Here is a 12,606-nt window from a genome sequence, read left to right on the forward strand (position 1 = left end):
CCAGGCGTCGTGTTGCCATGGTCTGGCGATGGAGGAGGCCAAGGACGTGCATGTCCTTGGCGGAGTGGGAGGGGGGGTTAAAGTGTTCAGCCACGGGGCGGTTGGGTTGGATGATGCGGGTGTCCCAGAGGCAAGTAGGTGGCCTGTCTCCCCAATATAGAGGAGGCCACATCGGGTGCAGCGGATGCAGTAAATGATGTGTGTGGAGGTACAGGTGAATTTGTGACAGATATGGAAGGATCCCTTGGGACTTGGAGGGATGTGAGTGGGGAGGTGTGGGCGCAAGTTTTGCGTTTCTTGCAGTTGTAGGGGAAGGTGCCAGGAGTGGAGGGAGTATGGATCTGACAAGGGAGTCGCAGAGGGAGTGGTCTTTCCGGAATGCTGATAGGGGAGGGGAAGGAAATATATCCCTGGTGGTGGGGTCAGTTTGGAGGTGGCGGAAATGACGACGGATGATACAATGTATATGGAGGTTGGTGGGGTGGTAGGTGGGGTTCTGTCCTGGTGGCGAATTGAGGGGCGGGCTTCAAGGGCGGAGGAGTGGGAAGTGGAGGAGATGCGGTGGAGAGCATCGTCAACCACATCTGAGGGGAAATTGCGGTCTTTGAATAAGGAGGCCATCTGGGTTGTTCGGTAGTGGAATTGGTCCTCCTGGGAACAGATGCGACGAAGGCGAAGGAATTGGGAATATGGGATGGCGTTTTTAAAGGGGGCAGGGTGGGAGGAGGTGTAGTCCAGGTAGCTGTGGGAGTCATTCGGTTTATAGTAAACGTCCGTGTTGAGTCGGTCGTCCGAGATAGAAATGAAAAGGTCTAGGAAGGGGAGGGAGGAGTCTGAGACAGTCCAGGTAAATTTGAGGTCGGGGTGGAAGGTGTTGGTAAAGTGGATGAACTGTTCAACCCCCTCGTGGGAGCACGAGGCAGCGCTGATACAGTCATCGATGTAGCGGAGGAAAAGGTGGGGGGTGGTGCCAGTGTAGCGGCGGAAGATGGACTGTTCCACATATCCTACGAAGAGGCAGGCATAGCTGGGGCCCATGCGGGTGCCCATGGCAACTCCTTTGGTTTGGAGGAAGTGGGAGGATTGGAAAGAGAAGTTGTTCAGAGTGAGGACCAGTTCAGTCAGTCGAAGGAGGGTGTCAGTGGAAGGGTACTGGTTGGTGCGGCGGGAAAGGAAGAAGCGGAGGGCTTTGAGTCCTTCGTGATGGGGGATGGAGGTGTACAGGGACTGGATGTCCATGGTGAAGATAAGGCATTGGGGGCCGGGGAAGCGAAAATCATGGAGGAGGTGGAGGGCGTGGGTGGTGTCCCGAACGTAGGTGGGGAGTTCTTGGACTAAAGGGGGAACAGGGCAGTGTCAAGGTATGCAGAGATGAGTTCAGTGGGGCAGGAGCAGGCTGAGACAATGGGTCGGCCGGGGCAGTCAGGTTTGTGGATTTTGGGCAGGAGGTAGAAACGGGCGGTGCGGGGTTGTGGGACTATGAAGTTGGAGGAAGTGGATGGGCGATCCCCTGAGGTGTTGAGGTTATGGATGGTCTGGGAGATAATGGTTTGGTGGTGGGAGGTGGGGTCATGGTCAAGGGGGCAGTAGGAGGAGGTGTCCGCGAGCTGGCGTTTGGCCTCAGCTGTATAAAGGTCGGTGCGCCAAACTACCACCGCGCCTCCCTTGTCTGCCGGTTTGATGGTGAGGTTGGGGTTGGAGCGGAGGGAGTGGAGGGCTGCACGTTCCAAGGGTGAGAGGTTGGAGTGGGTGAGAGGGGTGGGCAGGTTGAGGTGGTCAATATCGCGGCGGCAGTTGGCTATGAAGAGATCGAGGGTGGGTAAGAGGCCAGTACGGGGTGTCCAGGTAAATGGGGTGTGTTAGAGGCGGGAGAAGGGGTCGTCAGAGGGTGGGCGGGAGTCTGGTTGAAGATGTAGGTGCGGAGGCGAAGGCGACGGAAGAAATGCTCGCCGCGTGTTGAACTCATTAATCCGGGAGCGTAGGGGAATGAAGGTGAGGCCTCTGCTGAGGACTGATCTTTCATCCTCAGAGAGGGGGAGGTCTGGAGGGATGGTGAAGACCCAGCAAGGCTGGGAGCTAGGACCTGCTGTGGGGCTAGAGCTGGGAGTGGGGGGTGGAGATCGATCCCTGCCCCCACGCCCATCCTGCCCACACACCTAACCGCGCCCCCACTCCGATCCTCGCCCCCACACTGAGCCCTGCCCCCCACAAATCTCTGCCCCCATGCCTAACTCCACCCCCACACTTAACCCCTCCCCCACACCTAACCCCACCCCACTCCTAGCTCCAGTCCCACACCAGGTCCCAGGCCTATCACCCTCACCTTAACCTCCTTCCACCTATCACATCTCCATCGCCCCTCCCCCTCCTCCCTACCTTTTATCTTAGCCTGCTTGGCACACCCTCCTTATTCCTGAAGAAGAGTTCATGCCTGAAATGTCGATTCTCCTGCTCCGTGGATGCTGCCTGACCTGCTGCGCTTTTCCAGCAACACATTTTTAAGCCTTGTCCATCCCAGTCCAACACTGGCACCTAATTAAAGTAGATGTTTTGTGACTGGTATGACACTTCTTAGAACTGAAGGGAGCTGGAAAATGGTGATTTTGATATTGTTGACAAAGGGGGAAGGATCGAATGGAACAGAATGGTGAGGGTGCCTAGAGTAAAAGATAAAATGAGTGGTAGTGGTGATATAGGATACCTGTTTTTATTTGTTCATGATATAGGGACACTATCTGGATCATATCTGAGATAACATCTGGAGAGGTGTCCATAATTGTTGGAGAATTGAGCCTAACTGAACAGAGATCACACAAGCCAGATTGGGTAAAATTGACAAGCTGTTTACTGCGAGCGATATCGCTGGAAGAGAAACTGACCTCGACTGAGACAGAACTGACAGTGTGTACGGGTAGATCAAGGGTTCTCCTCCCTGAGTTGAGAAATCAGTTTTTATAGGAATACAGTGCAATGATGCTGATTAAAGATAGTGAAAATACTATGGTCTTGATAGTCAAGTAACCCAGTTACCATGGTGATAATCACAATGCAGTTATCAGAAGAATATCCTGAATGTAGATACAATGAGACATCCAGCAGCATTAAACAGTTGTTAATGGGATCAGGAGATTCCAGCTTCCTTCGAGGGGAAGTGAGAAGGTCCCTTTTCTTGGCAGTAAGATGTTTCCAATGTTTCTCTCCTGTGAGCGAGCTATTCTGGTGTCTCTCTGTCTGACCTGAGCTTTGTGTGGCTTTGGTATCACTGGAGTATGAGACTGCCCTTAAGACTTTGGGAGAGCTGTGTTTATCGGGTCCAGGAAGTTTATTGTCAGTTTGTCTTGGGAAGTGTATTCCCTGGTCTGTGAGTGACTATAGTCATGCCTGGTTTCCCTTATCAGCCTGTTTGGTCAGTGCTGAGGCATTCTGGGTGTTCCTTGTATGGTTTAGACTGGCTTGGTTTCCTGTGTTCTGTATAGCTGTGCTGAGGGTAGGCAGGGGGCAGATCTCATCCCACAATAATGTTGATTTTCCTTTCTTACATAAGAACATAGAGCTCAAGACCTAGGAGCTGGAGTAGGCCTTTCAGCCCCTTGAGTCTGCTGCACTATCCAATACAATCATAATTCATCTCATCTCAGCCTCAAATTAACTTGCCTACACATTCTCCATAACCCTCCACTCGTTAATAATTCAAAATCCCTCTATCTCTTCCTTAAGTTTACCTAATGTTCCAGTATCCACTGCAGGATATGATAGCACCTCTCTCTTTGAGAGAAATCATTTCTCCTCATCAATGTTTTAAATTGCTTAACAACCAAATTAAGCAAAACTCATGCTAAAATATAACCACTTGTTCTAGATTGCTCTACACGAGGTAACATTCTTTCTAGGTCTACTCTTGTACACTTTATTAGATCTGCTCTCATTCTTCCAAACTCCAGAGGGCATAAACCTAAATTGCTATATCTCTCTTCAAAAAATCTGTCCTTTCTGGGATCAGTCTAGTAAACCTCCTCTGAACTCCCTCCATTACAACTATCTCCTCCTCAATTAAGAGTGCGCAATACTCCAGGTGCAGTCTCACTAATTTTACTGTTTCAGAAACACTTCCCTACTTTTATGCTCTATTTATAGAATCGTATAGTCACAGAGTCGTAGAGATGTACAGCATGGAAACAGACCCTTTGGTCCAACCCGTCCATGCCGACCAGATATCCCAACCCAATCTAGTCCCACCTGTCTGCACCCGGCCCATATCCCTCCAAACCCTTCTTATTCATATACCCATCCAAATGCCAGTTAAATATTGCAACTGTACTAGCCTCCACCACTTCCTCTGGCAGCTCATTCCATACACGTACCACCCTCTGTGTGAAAAGGTTGCCTCTTAGGTCTCTTTTATATCTTTCTCCTCTCACCCTAAACTTATGCCCTCTAGTTCTGGACTCCCCCACCCCAGGAAAAAAAAAACCTTTTCTATTTATCCCATCCATGCCCCTCATGATTTTGTAAACCTCTATAAGGTCACCCCGAAGTTCCCGAAGCTCCAGGGAAAGCAGCCCCAGCCTGTTCAGCCTCTCCCTATAGCTCAAATCCTCCAACCCTGGCAACATCCTTGTAAATCATTTCTGAATCCTTTCAAGTTTCACAACATCTTTCTGATAGGAAGGAGACCAAAACTGCACGCAATATTCCAACAGTGGCCTTTACAGCCGCAACATGACCTCCCAACTCCCAAGTCCTAATAAATAGATACATAAATAATGTCAACATTTAGTTTGCACTCCTCATTACCTGCTGTACCTGCATACCCATTTGCCTACAATTCATCACGAGGACACCCAGATCCCTCTGCACCAAAGCATTCTGAAGTTTAATTCCATTTAATTAATAAGTTGCCTTTCTATTCCTCCAAACAAAATGAAAAATCTAGTGAATTTGAGGTAACAGTCATGGGGTCATTTATTGACTGACTGGTGCCATTTGGATCACACAGAATCAAGGACTAGTGTGTAAGTATGTGAGTCCTTGCATGTGTGTGCACATGTGTGTGTAGGTATGTGTGTGAGCATGTGTGTGTACATGTGTGTGCATACGTGTGTGTGTACTTGTATGTATGTGTACATGTGTGTATGTACGTGTGTGGTGTATGTGTTTGTATGTACGTGTGTGTACTTGTGTGTGCAAATGTGTGTGTTCATGTATTTGTGTGTACATATGTACCTGTGTGCATGTGTGTATGTGTGTACCTGTGTATGTGTGTGCGCGTGCGCACGTGTATGTACGTGTGTGTGTGTGTATGTGTGTACCTGTGTATGTGTATGTGCGTGCGCGCATGTGTATGGGTGTACATACGTGTGTGTGTGTTTGTGTGTGAGTGTATGTGTGTATTTGTGTGTGTGTGTGTATGTGTGTGTGCGTGCGCGCATGTGTGTGGGTGTACATACGTGTGTGTGTGTGTGTGTGTGTGTGTGTGTGCGTGCGCGCATGTGTGTGGGTGTACATACGTGTGTGTGTGTGTGTGTGTGTATTGTAACTAATGACCTGTTTGTTTTCCAGTATTATTTTCGGAGATATCAAAGGTTTTACCAACCTGTCCATGGGCCTTGCGCCACAGCAGTTAGTCCTCTTGCTAAATGAACTCTTTGCACAGTGTGACGATCTGGCCGAGGTTAGTTGAATTCCATTCTCCACATGTGTACTCGTGTCATCAGTGATTCCATCCAGAGACCCAAGGTAATGCTTTGGGAACAATCCCAGAATGGTAGACAATGAGATTTAAATTTGGTTAATAAAAGGTCTGGAATTCAGAGCTAGTTTCTGTAATGGTGATCTTAGAATTATCTTTGATTATTGTTATAACTCATCTGGTTTACTATTAATGAAGGAAATCTGCTATTTTGCCTTGTCTGACCAATAAGTGACTGAAGTCCCCCAGCAAATGGTTGTCCTTGAACTGCCTCTGAAGTAGCTGAGTAAACTACTCAGTTCAAGGACAGTTAGAGATGGACAACAAATAGACAATAGACAATAGGTGCAGGAGTAGGCCATTCTGCCCTTTGAGCCTGCGCCACCATTATTAAGATCATGGCTGATCATCCTCAATCAGTATCCTGTTCCTGCCTTATCTTCATAACCCTTGATTCCACTATCCTTGAGAGCTCTATCCAACTCTTTCTTAAACGAATTCAGAGACTGGGCCTCCAGTGTCCTCTGGCCAGTCATAGCCAGAAACACCCATATTCCACAAAATAATAAGAAGATACATGACCAGCTGGGAGGACTGTTGCCTGTGCCAGTGGGAGTGTGTCGCAGACAACAGTGGCACCCATTCCTTGCAGTTAAAAATCACACAACACAAAGTTATAGTCCAACAGGTTTATTTGGAAGTACAAGCTTTCAGAGCGCTGCTCCTTCATCAGGTGGAGGAGGATCATAGAGCACAGAATTTATAGCAAAAGATCATAGTGTCTTACACTGATGTAATAAGTTTAAAAAACTTAGATTGCTTTCATCTTTTAGAATGGGTTGCCGGTTTCCATTCATTAATATGTAAATCCCAGAATTTCTTTCAAGTCACATTACCGAGATAACTTAAGGTTTTACAAACAAAAATCTGCATTGCAGAATTATATTTGCAGATACATTCTATTTTGTTCAAAGTGCATGCAATCTGTAGGCAGTCAACATTTTTAATAATCCATATATTCCTACTTTCTGAATTCCTACTTTGGAAATAGAACCAGTCTGACCCAAGGTTGGGGTACAGGCAGACTGTAACCTAATTTTCTAAGAGGTCTATGTTCACTTTGATCTCTTGCTTCTTATTGATACTTTTCAAGAACTCTGATTGTCAGTTTTTGTACTGTTCACAGGTTTGCCTGGTAGTTTTTTTTCTCTCTCTTTATTGTTTGTTTTGGCATCTTTTACTGGATTTTGAAGTTATCCCAGTTTTTGGGACCATCACTGACTTCTGTCTCCTTACACTCTGTTTTTTTCAACTTAATACTATCTTTAATTTCCTTAGTTAGCCCATGTTCAGTTTATCTCTCTCTTAGAATCTTTCCTCCTCATCGGGGTGTAGTTTTGCTGAGATCATAAAGTAACTTCTTAAATGTCTGCCACTGCTTGCTTACTGTCATTCCTGCTAATCAATCTGCCCAGATCACATGAGCTAATTCTTTTCTCATTTAATTGGAATTCCCTTTATTTAAGTTAATCACAATTCCTGACCCAAATTTCTCACTCTCAAACTGCCCTTGAAATGTTGTAATTATAGTATTATAGGAAATAAAAGATATACAGATGAATACCCAATTGGAGAAATGGTGTTAGAGGCACGATTCCTGGGACATTGGGTCTGGAATTTAGATACGGGATTGTCCATGATCCATACTGAAAGGCAGATCCGGCAGACAGGGGCACCAGCCAAATCCTGCTCCTAGTTTCTATGCTTCTATGGTTAAATGGTTAGTTATAATCAGCACGAGATTTCTTTGCCCATCATTGACCTGATGCCATGAGAATTCATGGTCAATGTTGAGGACCCACAGGACATCTCTTGCTCGATTGTGCGGTCACTTGTGCTGGATCTGGGGGGATGGCTCTAATCTGGGAATAGTGATGGTAGTATCTGGAATGTTGTCTGTAAGGTACAATTCCGTAAGTATAAGTATCTTAGACTGTTACTTGACCAGTCTGAGACTGCTCTCCCAATTTGTAACCCCCAGCTGTTAGTAAGAATGGCTTTGCCAGGTTGACAGGACTGAGTTTGTGATTGTTTTTAGTGTTTGTGATTGGGTGTGATTGTTTCTGACATTTAGTTCGATGCCATGTGGTCTGTCCAGTGTCATTCCTTTGAGATTTGTTTAAGAGGTTTTGATTTGAGTAAGGGGCTTGTTAGGCTATTTCAGGCAGCAGCTCAATCACATCCCTGGTGATCTGAAGTCACATGTCAGCAGGTCCAGGATGGCAGATTTCCTCCCCAAAACAGCATAAATGAATTAAATGGATTTTTATGACAGTTATATTCTAGATTTTCAATTTTTTTAAAGTTCAGATTCCACCATCTGATATAGTGAGATTAGAATTGGGTTCCCCAGAACATGACCATGGTCTCTGGATTACCATTCAGGTGATAATATCACTATTCCATTTCCTTTCTGAAAAATTCAAAAATTAAAAATAATTCTGAGCCTTCTGTGTGCTTCACAATTGAGAGCTCCCCTCCTGCCATGGGGAGGCTCCTGGAAGTGTTATGTGCAATAAGGATAATAGACCAGACCATCCGAAATCTCTTTGCTTCATCATCCTTGAACCAGTTGACATATGGGTCAGGTTTCTGTGTCACCATGGAGAGGAAATCAGGCACAAAGCACCGCATTTTGTTTTATTTGCTGATAAAATAATTTCCCTCCATCTTCCTGATACAATGTTTATTTTTGTGGCTGTTTCATAACTGAAAGGACACTTAACCAATTAAATTTTACTCACAATTGGCCTCCTATTTTCCTAGTATTTGATTGACATCCAAATAAAGTTTTATTGATTTTATTGGATGAGCTTTAATTTTCTTTTCACCTGCACTAATTGCTATTTGCAAAGCTCCTGTGCACGAGACATGAGGATGATAAGTGAATGGCTACAGGGAGTATCAGGTGTATGAGAGGGCAAGAATAAAGCTGGGGAAATGGGTGGAAGGGTGCAGTTTATCTGCAATAAGAATGATATAAGTAATTAGGCTGCTTTAGATAAGAAACAAGACACACCTTCTGAGCAGCCTTCCTCCAGTCCCGCCCTTGTGCATTGTGTCACACTCGCGACCTGCAGGTTGGACTTTCCATATCATGATGTAGAGGAGCCGGTGTTGGGCTGGGGTGGACAAAGTTAAAAATCACACAACACCAGAGCACCAAGTAAACCTGTTGGACTATAAGCTGATGTGGTGTGAGTTTTAACTTTTTCCACAGTATGGTGAAGCAAATGCCCTGGACAGATATGAGTTAGGTGTGTGTGTTCTGAAGCCACAAATGGGGTCTATTCGCTTTTTTTTTAGACTCCCTACTGTATGGAAACAGGCACTTCAGCCAAACAAGTCTACACTGATCCTCCAAAGAGTAACCCACCCCCTACCGTATATTTACCCTTGACTAATGCCCCGAACCGACACATCCCTGAACACTATGGACAAGTTAGCATGGCCAATTCACCTAACCTGCGTATCTTTGTACTGTGGGAGGAAACCCACGCAGACAAATCGAGAATGTGCTAACTCCACACAGACAGTCACCCAAAGCTGGAATCGAACTGGGGTCCCTGGCGCTGTGAGGTAGCAGGCTTAACCACTAAGCCATTGTGCTGCCAATAATTATATGAGCCATCGTGCCTCCAACAATTGAGCATAAAACAAAAATCCAGGAACTCCTAAGATGTTTAAAAAAGAGCAACAATTCAGAATTTTAGAAAAGCATCCCAAGCAGCTTCGTAGGAGATTTACAAAACAGAGTGGGAGGTGGAGCCACATGAGGAGATAGATGACTAAGACCTTGGTTCAAAAGGCAAATTATAAAGAGGCACTTAAAAAAAGAATATAAGATAGAGAGTCCGAAAAATATAGTGAGGAAATCCTGAGTTTGGGGCTGAGGCAAATGAAGTTATGACCCTCAGTGATAAAGCATATTTATAACAGTGGACATACAAGTGCTGGAGGAGATTTGCAGAGGACATCTGGGGCAGATAGAGGCACTGATGCTCTCTTCCTCTTGTCAGTCAGTTAAATGGTCAGTTAATCTCTGGAGTTATTCAGGGCCTGAAACACTCATGTTTCTGGTGTCAAATGACATTCCAGCTATTGGAATCAGTCAGGTACAAAACATTTAAGTTCTTCATAAGAATTCATCCAAAGAGAAATTAGTTTAAACATTTGACCTTCCACTCACTAGGAACACAACTGTTTACGGATCAAGATTCTGGGTGACTGCTACTACGCTGTTTCGGGACTGCCTGACCCACGTGATGACCATGCCCATTGCTGTGTGGAACTGGGTCTAGGGATGATCCGAGCAATTCGGTAAGAAAGCCAATTATTACCCGTTACAGGGCCACTTTGTTCAGATATTTGTTCATATATCTGACTCAGTACAGTCCCCAGACATTCACCGGTTACCATCATAAAACTTCATCAATCATTTCTTTAGCTTGTGTCTTTTAAGATTAAAGTCCCAATTCTGTTACAATGTGGAAGCTATAAACTGGGGAATATGCACCAATGGGATGTATACCCACATCACATGGACTGTAGTGGTTCAAGAAGGCAGTTCACCACTGCCTTCTCAAGAGCAACGAGGACTGAGCAATGAATGTTGGATCAGGCACTGACACTCACATCCCAAGGATAAATAAAAATGATATCTAAGAAATGAGGCTGGTAACAAACAAAATGTAGATGATTGGGTCACTAACAATCTCAGTAACTTAATTTGTCCTTTCAAAATGGCAGCTTAGGTTGGCTGCTCACTTCCAAACGTGTTTATCTTCTGTCATTTTAGGTTATGGTGAGGTAATGCTGCAATAATATTGTCATGTCCTATCATACTTTGATGGGTTTATTTGAAAACACTAGCTTCGGAGTGCTGTTCCTTCAACAGGTGCTAGTAGCAGTGACCTGAAAGCTATTGTTTCCAAATAAACCCTTTGGACTATAACCTGGTGTCGTAGTATTTTTGACCTTGTCCAACCCAATTGAACACTGGCACCTCCACATCATGGCTATTGTACTTTCATAATGATGAGTGGCCACCCAATTTCTGGACACAAAATCCAGCACCAACATTGCAATAATGTTGCTACTCTGCACTGGATTGTTAGCCAGGATTATGGTCTCAGGTCTTCCCGGTGGGTTTTGAACCCATTATGTTCTGAGTCAGATGAAGAGATTTCCACCTACTCCATGATTTGCTCCATTAATCCCATCAGATACCATGGGGTTAACCCATCTCCATACTGAATGGATACATAAGAATAGGTCTTTAATCAGGTCAGAGTGCTGGAAACAGAATGAAGGTTATACCTGAAGGACTTAATTTCAAGTGACACCAGCTTTCTTCAGAAAATATAGATGCCTTTATGCAACATTTCCAAGCCTAGAATAATAGGCCAACGTTCCCAAAAGAACCAAAAACCATTCTCTGGCAACTAACAGAAGACACAAGAGGCTAAATCCATAAATTTCTGATGCAATATCGCAGGGTTAGAGCAATGGAGGAGAGACCACCCAATAGAAAATCAGTGAAAGAAAATCAAGGCAAGCTTCAATAAGCAGGTGACCTGGAAAAATCCGGCTGGTAGCAGATCCCAAGGAAAGGAATTTGTGGAATGTCTACACAGCTTGTAGTAGAGCCCACTAGGGAACAGATAATTCTGGATTTGGTGATGTGTAATAAAACAGATTTCATTAGGGAGCTTAAGATGAAGGCAATGACCATAATATGATCAAGTTCACCTGCAGTTTGAAAGGGAGAAGCTGGAATCAGATGTTCATGGTATTACAATAAAGTAAAGGTGACCATAACGACATAAAAGAGGAGCCGTCCAAAGTTGATTGGAAGAAGAAGCCCAGCAAGGAAGATGGTGGAGCAGCAATGAAAGGAGTTCTTGGGGGAAATTTGGGGCGCACAGCAGAAATTCCTCCCAAGGAAGAAGAAATATCCTTAGGAAGGATAGGGCAACCATGACTGACAAGGGGAGTCAGGGACAGCATAAAAACAAAAGAGAATACATAGAATATGGTGAAGATTAGTGGGAAGCCAGGGGATTGGGAAATCTTTAAAAACCAGCAGAGGATAACTAAAAAAGCAATAAGAGAGAACAAGATGAAATATGAGGGTAAGCTAGCTAGTGATATACAAAAAGATTGTAAGAACATTTTTCAGATATAAAAAAGGCAGGAAGGAGGCAAGAATAGACATTTGACCACTGGAAAATGAGGCTGGAGAAGTTGTGATGGGAACAAAGAAATGGCAGAGGGACTGAATAGGTATTTTGCATCTGTTTTCATGGGAGAAGATGCTAGCAACATTCTAGAACTCAAGAGAATGAGAAGACAGAGGTAAGTGTAGTGGCCATCACCGATGAGAATGTGCTGGGAACTTGGAAGGTCTAATGGACTACACCTCAGAGTTCTGGATATTTAAGATAGCTAAGGAGATTGAGGAGGCACTGGTGGTAATCTTTCAGGAATCACTGGAGCCAGGGAGGGTCCCAGGAGACTAGAAAATGGCTAATGTAACACTAGTGTTTACGAACAGAGGGAGGCAGAAGACAGGAAGTTATAAGCCGGTTAACCTGACCTCAGTCATTGGGAAGATTTCACAATCTGTTATGAAGGATGAGATTACAGAGTACTTAAAAATGTATGGGACTTTGTCAAGGAGAGGTCAAGCCTGACAAAGAGTCTGAATTCTTTGAGGAGGTAATGAACACGTTAGACAGAGGAGAGCTAGTGAACATGATCTATTTGGATTTCCAGAAACCGTCTGACAAGGTGCTGCATAGGAGGCTGCTCAATAAGAGCCCATGTGTTAGGGGTTATGTCCTGGCATGGGTAGA

The 12,606-nt window shown here is 44.8% G+C and overlaps 1 protein-coding gene across 1 annotated transcript in view; it reads left to right on the forward strand.

Moving 5' to 3' along the window:
* The window catches only part of LOC132819266 (adenylate cyclase type 8-like), a 183,633-nt gene that overhangs the window by 57,646 nt on the left and 113,381 nt on the right, over positions 1 to 12,606 (forward strand). Inside the window, exons 5-6 of the mRNA XM_060830693.1 lie at positions 5,560 to 5,671; positions 9,942 to 10,069. Of these exons, the coding sequence (XP_060686676.1) occupies positions 5,560 to 5,671; positions 9,942 to 10,069 (240 nt within the window). The remainder of the gene's footprint in view (positions 1 to 5,559; positions 5,672 to 9,941; positions 10,070 to 12,606) is intronic.

This window comes from Hemiscyllium ocellatum, chromosome 10, assembly GCF_020745735.1.
Source record: "Hemiscyllium ocellatum isolate sHemOce1 chromosome 10, sHemOce1.pat.X.cur, whole genome shotgun sequence".
Lineage (NCBI taxonomy): Eukaryota > Metazoa > Chordata > Chondrichthyes > Orectolobiformes > Hemiscylliidae > Hemiscyllium > Hemiscyllium ocellatum.